Source organism: Protopterus annectens, chromosome 7.part0 (genome assembly GCF_019279795.1).
Source record: "Protopterus annectens isolate FY-2018-M chromosome 7.part0, PAN1.0, whole genome shotgun sequence".
Taxonomy (NCBI): Eukaryota; Metazoa; Chordata; order Ceratodontiformes; family Protopteridae; genus Protopterus; species Protopterus annectens.
Window position 1 is genome coordinate 1025993895 of NC_056739.1, and position 12591 is coordinate 1026006485.

At 40.0% G+C, this 12591-nt stretch overlaps 1 protein-coding gene across 1 annotated transcript in view; it reads right to left on the minus strand.

The window, feature by feature from the left end:
* DMXL2 (Dmx like 2) overlaps positions 1–12591 on the minus strand; it is a 1902820-nt gene that overhangs the window by 1816447 nt on the left and 73782 nt on the right. The window contains exons 4-5 of the mRNA XM_044076363.1: positions 6775–6941; positions 5725–5819 (exon numbers count right to left, since the gene is read on the minus strand). Of these exons, the coding sequence (XP_043932298.1) occupies positions 5725–5819; positions 6775–6941 (262 nt within the window). The remainder of the gene's footprint in view (positions 1–5724; positions 5820–6774; positions 6942–12591) is intronic.

Sequence of the window (12591 nt, forward strand, 5' to 3'; positions counted from 1 at the left end):
TGTTTGGAGGGGAAGGATGTATGTCCCTGTGGTAAAAGCTGTTACTTGTAGAAATACAGCTGGGGTTGGTTTGTCTCTTCCACTGCACTTAATATTGCTTCTTAAAAAGTAGTGAAGTACACTTGCTGCAACTTGCAGAAACACTAAGGCAGTATACTTTATTCTGTAAAATGCATTTTTTATGCATTTTAATGTATGTTAATACACACTCAATTTTGTTATATTTAGAGAATCAATGGGTGTCTCAGCATTTTCTACTAATGCACTATTTGCATTTAGCCTGACCATTTTCTACTAATGCATTACTTGCATTCAGTTAAGCAATTCCATTCAAGAAAATCGACTTCCTCTCCTAATATGAGCAACAGTAAGACTAATAATGATTTGGTAAACTTAATCCAACTCGCTTAGTAACAGTTTAAAAGTACAGCTTGGAAGTAATACAAGCTTCTTAGCAGAAAGGGAAGCACTTGCCTCTAACGTCTTTTACATTATGACTGGGACTTGGTGTGTACAGTACTGGTGAGATGGAAAAGTGACATAAAATCATGGATGCCAGTAAAACAAAATAATTCAGACGTGAAATCTCATTCCTGTAAGGCAACTATATAAAAAGTGACTATAGTTAAACTTTTTAGGCAAATTGCACTATTTCCATCACATATCCTAGCAATAAAATTACTCAAAATGTCACTGTAGCACTAGGTTTTACAACATGGTGCAAACATATCTCGCTATGATGCAGTATTAAAAGATTCAGAAATTATGTGCAGACACACCATTAAAGCAATGCTAAAGCAGATATTGCTCTGTGAAACAAAGCATACATTTAATAGCAAAGGTCTGTCACCACTATGAACTTAATTAACAAAGCAACAGACAGTGGTAATGCAACAAGTTGGGAGTGGTAATATAACAAGCTGGGACAACCTTTAGTTCTGTGGCAGACCATAACTTGATATCCTACCACTCCAAAGGAATCCTAGGAAATGGAATGCTATTAGACAAGAGGCCATGGGTGCCTTTCTAATAACCACCCTGTGGTTCTACCAACCCTTTTCATGGAGGTTGAGTCCTGGAGTGCATTTTAGGGTACCTAACTAATTGTCTAAGTTATGTTTGAAGCACATGAAGAGGTGCTGGGTGATCCCCATTTAATTGAACTTGCTGGCTAATGTAGACTAACATTTGTCAAACTAGCGTTGATCGACTATCTGACCCTGAGAAAAGAGAGGTTTCAGATTATGGAATCCATGAGGGCATGGAATGCAAGCCACTGATTTTCCTTAAAGAGTCTGTACAAAGCTGAGTAATGGGACCGTGATTCCAGCTTTTTCTGAAACCTAAGATTTTTTGAGCCCATGATCCTTTTTGTTAAGGAACCTTCTGTGGGGTTTTCTGTTTACATCTGAGATACATGCTTTACATGCTTAAGGGTATACTATCTATAATTGGTCTAAACAAGGCAGAGTGCAGTAAGAACACTCTCTTCCTTGGTGATTAGTTGTGCTATGTAGAAGGGCTTCTGACTGTGTTACAAGATGATCAAAGGACAGTAAGCAACCTGTCCATGTCTCTGACAATCTCACTGGAGAGTGGGATGTCTCTGATACAGAAGGGGGTAGCAATGTGAGAACGGAGATCCTTGGCATAGTCCTGGGATATGCAGCTACCTAAGGGAGGGGGATGATGTGAGAGAATTTTGCGACTGTTGTCATCAGGTCTCTAAAATGGTGTTTTTTGTAACAAATAAGGAGACAGTATGTTCTTGGGTTTAAAGGTTAACTAGTGATCAGACTCCTCAACTTACAGACTGACCATAGGTAGGGAGCACACCAGAGTCAAGCTGGTGAGAAGCATGTCCAGGATATTACTGCCCCAGTTGGGGGCTCTAGACAATTCAACACAATGAATTCTCATTCTCACAATCTACAAAACCTTGTGTGTACTTGATGTAGAGGTGTAAGTACTTTAGTTCACACAGGTGTGGCTGAAGTCACTCAGGAGTAGAGATGGATCTCTAAAAGGGATGTTTTCTAGGAATGCCAGCTATGAGCTTGTGTGTCCATAGAGGAGACTGATAAGCTAAGAGTTTAAAGACTAACTGACTTGGTATAAGCTGGAATTCAGTAAGTGCACTGGGACTGACAATGAGTAACACTTTGCAAGGGAAGAACTCCTTGATGAAAACTAAGACTACTGCCATTACCAGTGAGCTTGAAGGCATGACAGTCACATACCCCAGGCATAAAGGGGGTGCTTTAATTATATTTGAAACATGTCTTTGTCACAATACATAGACTCATTCAAGATACAGAACTTTTATCAAACATGGCATATGGCGTTGATGAGGCTTATCTTGATGTCTAATTTTATGACCTTATTTGTTGCATGGCTAGGTTGAGATGATCATTACATGAACTCTGCTTAAAAGGGGGGGGGGGTAACAAACATTTTGGTCAGTAGTCAGAAGCCCTTAATGAGAAGCGTAGATCTCTGGCAAAGCAAGTAGGATTGTTGATCATGTTATCCCAGGGAGAAACACAAAGGCCCCCACCGCCTAGAATGACACTAGCTACTTAAGACAACTGTTGAAACTAGTCTGTGGTGTTTTTTGCCGTTTAAATCCAGGCATGACTTTTTGTGGGGACTAGATACTTCCTGGACAGAAACATCCATAGCAAGTTGTCCTGCATGTTTTTCATGGATTTTCATGCCAGATTGATCATGTTAGAGTTACTGAAGGATAAGGTTTTGAGGTCTTTTGAAAGATCTGCAATCCTGGCACCTGAGAGTCAGCTGACTACAACTTGTTCTGTGTACCTAACAACGGAGAAGCCAGTTACTAGAAATTCCACAAGTTAATTTGTTCTTATTAGGCTCAATGGTGTTTGTGACAGGTTGACAAAAGAGTACTTGTAGCAGATGTACTGGAGGAGGATGCCTACTCTTAAAATTTCTAGGAAGTTTTGGTAGTGATTTCTTAACAGCAGTGTAGGACTGTTTGTGCCAATCGTGATGAGGATGCTGCATTTGTATGAGTGATGGTGAGCTGGTATGATGCTTACTGCATGCATGGGATTTGGGTAGTACTACCTCCAAATTAACTTTGCCTACACCTCTTACAGATGGAATACATTTGGTTGAGTAAGTTCATTTTGGTGAATATGGGAAGTGAAGGCAGAATATGTTCTAAGAGCAATATTTAGCCTTTGCCTGCACCATGGGTCTTTACCCCCCCCCCTTTTTAACAATTACTTTAGGCTAAATGAATGTGTGTAGTGCAAATAATGCATAAAAAATGCAAAAATAGCTTCCCTGGGTTACGGAGTGTTAAAAGTTCAAAGCAGCTTTTGTAATCCACACTGGCATTTTTCAAGTTTGCATTTTTAGCCTATGAGTAAAAATTATATACATGTCCATTTTCAGGCACAGTATACTCATGAAACAATGTGAACCTGCGTATGAATCACAGAAGATCAAACAAGCAGATGAGGCTGGGAGTGGGAGACCATGACATTTTATAGATGCTTTGTATCATATCCTAACAGCACCATAAAAGTTGTATGTTTTATGGGATAGCTAGAACACAACACATACTCACAACATAAAAAGGCATCTGCATACAAGTGTAGTTAACTTGGTATACTCATTGGAATACCAGAAAAAACTTGCCAAACTATGTAGCAAGACATGGCGGAGCAAACACTAGTCTCTCTTAATGTATTGGTATTTCTTTCCTGCAAGTAACAAGCTGTGAAGAACATTTGAGGCCTTCTATTAGATAAATTGTTCTACACAAATCACAAGATCAGATGATATCTTACTGGAAAAGTAGAGATCCATTTTTATCTGATTTCCTACCAAAGATTATCAAAGTATGGGCTTCCCAACCCCCCCCCCCCCCGTACTCTCAATGGCTAGATATGGCTTTTAATTGTGGGGCTTTAATGAATTTATTCATGCATTTTAGCCCAATGTAATACTGGTGAGGCTTACCTTTTTCTTTAGTATACTAAATACACTGATAGATATACAGCCATGGATCAGTATTGAGTCGAAACTTAGTTTCTATCTTATCTGCAAGATGGAAATAGTCACCCAGGCCAAATACGGAGTCATGTCACCTTTTGGTTAAGTATTGCAAGATACAGGAATTTAATATGAATATCTACTTTAAATATATACAAAACTGAATCCAGCCTTTGGATTCTCTCCACCCTTTCCAATGCATTTGTAGCTTCTGGCAATAGTCCCAAGACTTGTTTTCTAACTTTGTGTTTAAATGAAGATTTAAAGTTGCTTACCCTATTGTGACAGTGTAGCCTTAATAGATGCGTGCGCGTGTACTAGGTACAAATTTAAAAGTGATGTGCTGACATTCAGGAAGTTTTGCCTTTTGTTGTGGTGAATAGTAGTTGGCTGAAATAGCAAGTGTTTCCTGCATAAATCACTGCAGATTAACTTGTGATCTGGGCAGTTCTGTTATCATATTGAGGCTAAATTTTTATTTTTTTATTGTTTTTACAAATAGCGTACATTGTTACAGCAGTGCTTCTTTAAAAATTTCTTTGCTCATCCGCACAACTGGTAATGGTAATGCACTGCATTTTTGTAGTTTTCCATTTTTCCATTTGGTATTGCAGTCTTGCACATGTAACATGTCTGTGGGTGGCTAACTGTCTTGTGAATCCATAAAAAAGTCATTGGCTGATAACACCCACTACTGTGCAATTAACGGTATACCTTTTGCTTTAATGTGGAGATGTAAAGCTCGTCTGAAACCCACTAAGGAACAAAATAGTTTCTGCATATGCTTCACATGTAAAAATATAAACAAACATTTAATTTAACATTCCCACTTCCTGAAATGGACTAACACCAGATTTAATTACAATGCTACTTTTGAGTTTCTAAATGTAAACCATTAAAAGCACAGTCAAGTTAGACATGTGCTGTCAACGCAATAGCAGGGTCTTATCTTATAACTTAAAGAAAAGGCATGTTTGAAAAGGTGTGTGATTAGTATACCTCAAAAAGGGTGCTAAGTGATTGCTAAATGTTGGATAAAGAAATGTAACACTGATCTGAATTTTAGTGATATTAGATGATACAGACCTTTTACAAAAAGGAAATGGCGGGAAATAACTGCTGCTTTAATTGTGACCTGCAATCACTCCATGTAGTAGAGAAAAAAAACAGGACCAGTGGTGTTATGTGGCATCAGATATGAGGTTTCTCATATAACCAGTCCAAGATGACAAATATATCTTTGAACAAATAATTAAGAAAAACTTCGTCTCCATCACAAAACTGTACATTTGTCTATAGAATATCGAAATGTGTGCATGCTTTTGTAAAACCTCCACAGTTTAAGGAAAATGTTAGCTACCCATATCCAGAAAGTGAATAACCACTTTGTGTACATTTCCCCTGTCCAACATGCCTACCAATGCAATTGTGATGCTACTTGATATATTTACTTACAGGACTAAGTGTACTGGAAATACAATGAACTCAATATTTCCATTGGGAAGAACGTAAAAAAAACTTACTTGATTATGTTTGGTTTTTGTTTTTCCTGTATCCTGTGACAATGAGATAGTGCTTTACATATTTTAGTGCCCACTACAATAGTGTAATAAAGCACTGCCCTGTGGTGACATTCCTTGTTACAATGCTGCAAAAGATCTGCCCACATTAGGACTAGTTTCTGTTGCTTACCTTTTATAAGCTTCTTGATATGTAGATGTGAAAAATGCACTAGACAGCTTTTTGTGGTGGAAGGTTTTTCTCTTTATATTGGGCAAATTATTCGACTAGATAAACAAAAATGCAGTACTACTACTACTTTTATTATTCTGTATGAGACTCCCAACTTGGATTGTTTATTTGTGCAATGTGGGACAATGTGTAATTAATTAAATTCAGTCAGAAGTGTCTTGACACATCACTGTGCAAAATTTCAAGTGGAGAGAGCCTAATGATATTAGCATAGCAGATGTCGTAAACAATCCTTGTTGGCATGACAGAAAAAAAAATAAAAAGGAACCAGGAAGATGAAGCACTCGCATTTTGACTAGTTGCATTACTACAGGATGTAATGGTAAAAGTACTGTCCTTCAGAGTTGCCAGTTGACAAAATATATTATAGCAATAACCCACGCCCGGGTATGGGTAATGCTGGATTTACTGACTGTTGGTGTGGTTTGGTCAAGAGGGCGAAGCCCGAGTGGCCAAACAAAGCCAACCGTGGGTAAATCCAGCATTATCCACACCCAGGCGTGGGTTATTGCTGTTATACAATGACATTTAAGAAAAAAAAAATTACTTTTCTTAAATAATGCCTCCTTGCTGCCCTTCCACAGCTGTCTGGTATTCTGCGGCAGTTCTGATGTACTGCGCATGCCTACGCAGTACATCAGAGCTGTGGGCAAAAGCAACGGAGAAAGGAAGATCTCCATTGCTTTTTAAAAACTGTTTCACTGTGTTAAATGGGTTTAACATAGCGAGACAGCTTTAAAAAAAGCAACAGAGAATCGCCGTTGCTTTTTTAAAGCTATATCGCTATGTTATCTCGTTTAACATAGCGAGACAGTGTGAAGCAATGGAGATCTTGCATTCTCCGTTGCTGTAAAAAAGAGTTAAGCTAATGGAAAAAGTCCGGGCGACCAGACCTTTTTCAATTACTATAACTTTGATTTACAACGTGCACGCTGACCAATCAGCGTGCACGTTTTTGAATATTTAATGGAGGGTCGTTGTATAATTTACCTTTATGGATACAATAACACAGTTTGGATACATAATAATGGTGCAGGTCTTCTCAATCATTGTCAATCCCTTTGAAAAAGGGATGCAAGAAGTAATGAAACTCGACACTTTCTGTAACTTTGAAAAGAATGCCATGTTTCTTCTCATCCTGAAAGGAATACTCTCATCTGTTACAAAAAAAGTGTACATTACTAATAATAAATTACAATAATAAAGCTTTTTTAACAACAAGAAACCTCAATTTTCACTACACGTGTATAACTACAAAAGAAGCTAGCCATTTTAAACTAAAAACTGCTACTGAAGAGGATACAGGACCATACTTTATCAAGCTTGCACATTGTTTACTTTGTCTTGTATTCCTTGCAAGGTGAGTGCATGTAATTTAGGGAAATATCAGAATAAAGCCTACTTTTTCCTCTCTCCTCATCCTTCCCTATGGTAACAGAAAAAATAAGTGTTATCTGCCTGTATTATCATACACAGTAGACCAAAGAAACTGACAACTAATAAAAGAACAAATATGAACCAGGAGGCAAAGTACCCAACGATCCTTCCAAATATAGGAAAATCTTCAGTAAGTAGCTGAACCAGAACCACCAGGTAGACAAAAGACAAGGTCCAAAAACAACGTTTAATTGAAGCGCTTTCCGGTTGCTCAAGTGAGCAAACTTCTTCAGAATAAATTACACTACATCATAGTACTGGATTTATATACTGAAATTACCAATAATTAAGCACAATTAAGCACCACACTAATGATCAATTAACATTTAAAAATACAGGTTTGTATAACCTAGTGTATAAAGCTGAAAATAAAAACCTTTACATAATTAAAACTATGCAGCTTTAATAAATGCTTCATTAATAAGTAACCTATGCAATGGTTATAAGACTAAAGAGGTAATAAAATGTACTCAAACAATTTAATTCTTACATAAATAAACACACAACTGTAGGGTATACCTATCAAACTATAATATAGTAAACGTAAGGCTAAAAATTTTATGGAAAAACAAGTCTGTCAGTAGAAACAAATTAAACAACTAAATGAATAATCCAAATATATAAACATTTTTATTTTCAGCTTTATACACTAGGTTATACAAACCTGTATTTTTAAATGTTAATTGCTCATTAGTGTGGTGCTTAATTGTGCTTAATTATTGGTAATTTCAGTATATAAATCCAGTACTATGATGTAGTGTAATTTATTCTGAAGAAGTTTGCTCACTTGAGCAAACGAAAAGCGCTTCAATTAAACGTTGTTTTTGGACCTTGTCTTTTGTCTACCTGGTGGTTCTGGTTCAGCTGCTTACTGAAGATTTTCCTATATTTGGAAGGATCGTTGGGTACTTTGCCTCCTGGTTCATATTTGTATTATCATACAATCAGAGGAGATTGGCTATCAACCCGGAGGTCATTTTAAGCATAGCTGTTTCATCCCAATGTAATATCACAAAAATGTTCATTAATACCCACACAAATATGACCATGTAAGAGTTTCAGGAGTACCCATGTTCTGGTGTTTTTTGATTTACACTTTTAGTACAGAGTACTTCCACCAAGCCATGAGTTTGCTATGTGGGAATAGCCCAAAGAAAGGATATTTGTAAACGGGCTATGTGAGAGAAGAAAATGATTAAGCCAGTAACCAGAAGTCCTTATATGGAAAGTATAAATAATCTTTGGTGAAATGGAGCTCTGTCATGTCATCCTAAGGAGAGACATACTGGATCCCCTTTAAATTATGTCAACTACTTGGCTAATTGTTAAATCATTTTATCTTGTCTTGGTATCCAGGCATTGTTCCATCATGTCTCACTATGTGTGCCTCCAGGTGGATCAACTCAGGTCATTCATGTCCGTCACCACTAGGTCACAGTCATGTTTTATTAGTTTAAGGGACCTTGGGGTCCTTCTGACATCACAGATCCTGGCACTGGCCATGCAGATTACAATCATCCTTGTCCAGTCGGGTGAGCATCTCTCTCAACCACTTATCACAAGAACTCTGGATAAAGTCAAAAACATTACATCAATCACTTGCAGTCTGAGCACTTTAGCGGTGCATTTACAAAAGATCATTTGCATGGTTTACAGAGAAATATGTGTTCCAGTTTGTTGCATTACAGTACCTTTTTTGCTTAAAGCACTACCTCAGGACAGCACAGTGTTGTACTTCTACAGTGTATGGGTTTACAAAGGCAAGCTATTTCAGTATGTGCAATATATAGAGAGGAATAACGTCATTCTAATATTTTACCAATTAGCAGCATATCAGAATGACACAATCCCTATAATACATATCTTTGACTTGTTGGTACTAAGCTGAACTGAGGTGGTGTACCAGCCACCATAATGTTCCATCTGTGTTGGTTCCGAGCCCTTGGAAGAGTCAGCCTCTTTACCAAGCTCCCGCCAGCCAAAAAAACGCTCGAGCCAAGTCCTCTACCCAGAATGCCCTTCTCCCTGTTACTTAAGATCAGGTTTGATATAGAAAAGGAAGTAAAGCAGAGACCATTTATGCGCAACTAACCTTACGGCACCCACCCTGGGGCACCACTTAGACCCAAAGCATCCCCCAGGAGCCTTTGGAGGGTGAAAGTGATGAATAAAAGAAGATGAACAACACAGATGGAATGTTATGGTTAAGACATAACTTCTTTAGCTGATGTTGTTAATCTTCTTTCCAGTCATCACTGATGGGACAGAATTCCAAGCTACCTTGAGGTCCATGGGTGGCCATATGGAAGAACATTCCTGAGTACCATTGAGCCGAAGGCATCACTGATGGGACAGAATTCCAAGCTTCCTTGAGGTCCATGGGTGGCCATATGGAAGAACATTCCTGAGTACCATTGAGCCGAAGGCAGCTCTCCCTCTGGACACAAAGTCCAATTTGTAATGATTAATAAAGGTTTGAGGCCCAAGTAGCTGCTGCACAGATGTCATCCATGGAAGCCCTGGAATGGAAAGCTACAGATGTTGCCATAGATCTAGTGGAGTGAGCTTTAACTTTTGGCATATGCTCATTACTGAGGGAATAGATGAAACATATGGAGTCCCTCAGCCATTTTGATAAAGTAACCTTGGAAACCGCCTCTCCCATTCTGGACCTAGAAAGGAGATGAAAAACTGTTCAGATTTATGGATATGTTTGGTCTTGTCTAGATAAAATCTCAACTGTCTCTGTACGTCTAAAGAGTGAAGACCATACTCTCCTCTGCTGGAAAAAATTTGGAAAGAACACTGGTAGGTCAATGGTCTGGTTTATGAAGAATTCAGAAACAACTTTGGGAAGAAAGGATGGATTTGTCCGAAGTGATACTCTGTCTTTATGAAAGACCAGATAAAGCCTCTTGATACACAAGGCCTGCAGCTCCGAGACTCTTCTGGCAGAGGTAATGGCTGCCAAGAACAAGGATTTCCAAAACAAAAACTTTAGGTCACACTTCGCAGCAGGTTCAAAACGTTTTTGAGTCAAAGACTAGAGGACTAAAGTGAAGTTCCATGGTTCCATGGGCTATCTGACAGGAGGCCTGATATGAGAGGTCCCCTTGAGGAAAGCCTTGTAAAGGTGGTAATAGGGGTGCCATCTATACCATTGTGGAAATTGGAAACTGCCACTAGATGTACTCGTACAGTAGAGGCAGGGGCTCCATTATCAAAAAACTTAGCCAAGTATTGGAGCACTGCAGTAACTGGTGCTGAATACGGGTCTAGCATGTTATCCTTGGAGCAGATGCAGACCCTTTTCTATTTATCCTGATTTAATAGTCTTCTGTTGGATGGTTTGTGAGAGGCAAGAATGATATCTTGAACAGGCAAGGAGAGATTAGCTTGCCTGACTACTAGTGGAAGTGGAGAAACCAAGCTGTCAGCTTGAGAGTGGACAGATTTAGATAGCTCAACCCTTGTGGAAGAGTAATCGGATCCACGGTGGGCATACTAGGTGAGGCCGAAAGGCCGAGGGCTACCCTGGCAGGGATAACCAAAATGTGATGACTGCAACACACAAAGAACACCTAAGAGCTTTCTTTAGAAATTGTGGGATCAGAGGGATGGGAGGATAAGCGTAAAGAAGTCCATGGGCCAATCATGGGTAAGAGCATCCCTCGGCGATTCCCCTTCTGGAGGAAGTAGGGCAAAAAACTGCTGCACTTGGTGTTTGATGGGGAAGCGAAAAGATTGCAGCTGGGATGGCCCCAGTGGCTGAAGATTGCTAATGCCACCTCAGGGTTGAGGGACCACTTGTGAGGCATGAGGATGCACCTTCTCAGCTTGTCCACAATCACTTTGGAACTCCCTGGGATATGCGTTGCTGTTAGAAAGATTCTCATGGCTTCTCGAAACAGGGGATAGGACTTGGTTCCTCCTTAGTGGTCTGGTATATCAACAAACAACACACTGTCTGACTGAATTGCAGCTGTCCCGGAAGGGAGAGTTGAATGGAAGGCCTGCAACATTAATAACACAGCTCTCAGTTCCAGAACATTGATGTGCAGGTGGGCCTCTGATGTAGACCATGTGCCTTGGACAGTCTTTCCCTGGAAATGGCCCTCCACCCGATCAGGGAAGCATCCATGGTCACAATGGTTGTGGGCTGAGGAGAATGGACGCCAAAGTTCTAAATCTGGCCTCCTCCGCCAAAACAGGTCCTGTTTGTAGGAGTTGGTTATTCGAATCTGGTAACTTGAGGGGGTGATAGTTTGGGAACCACTGACACAGAAGGAGCCATTGCAGAATCCGCATGTGTAGCTTTGCTAGAGGCAGTATTGGGATTGACACTGCCGTAGAACCTAGGGCCTGAAGAACTTCCCTTGCAGAAACTGTGAGAGTATCACCCGGAGTTGAAGCCTCCATTGGTGGAGTCTGTGAATTGGGAGTGATACCAGACAGGACTGAGTATTGAACACTGCTCCAATGAACTCTATTTGTTGAGTAGGGACAAGGTTTGATTTCTTCCAATGTATCGCTATTCCCAACAATTTTGCCAGAGAGGGTATAATGTAGTGCTGTTACCAGAATATGCTCTGTGGGGGCGGTAAGGAGCCAGTCGTCTAGATATGGAAATACCCAGAATCCTTTTAGTCTCAAGGGAGCTGTTACCACTGCCATGCATTTCATGAACACTCTGGGGGCTGCAGAGAGACCAAACGGCAGGGCACGGAATTGATAATGACTGGCTCCTAGCCAGAAGAGAAGCAGACTCCCGGAGCATTTGTCCATCTTGATGTGATAATGCACATCCCAGAGATCTAGAGCACATCCAATTGCCTTCTCTTAAAAAGGGGAGAATGGACTGAACCGTGACCATCCGGAACTTGGTTTGGGCGACAGACTTGTTTAAGCTGCTGAGATCCAAAATGGACCTCCAGTCCCCTGTCAGTTTTTTTTTTTTTTTCACCAAAAAGAATCTAGAGTAAAAACCGGTCTGCGCTGGTCTGGTTGGACTGTTTGGATGACTCTTTTTTTTGAGACAGCTTTATAATCTCTGAAGCTGCTGCTTCCCTTTGACTGGGTGGAACACAGAGAAGTTTTCTTGGGAAATTTAGCTGATAAGAAAGGGGAATGGTGTAACTTCTGGTGATAATGCTCCGCACCCAATGATTGGTGGTGATGGATTGCCAGGCAGCTTGGTACAGAGAGAAATGACCCCCGACTGCATCCAGAGGTAAGCAATCGGGCTGCTCCTCAGGAGCAATGATAAGGCTTTCCAGAGAAAGAATCCCTGGAGCCCTGTGGACCCCCTCTGCCTCTATACGGGCATCTTCTGGAACTGTTACCCCATCTGCCTCTGGGAGTATCATCACC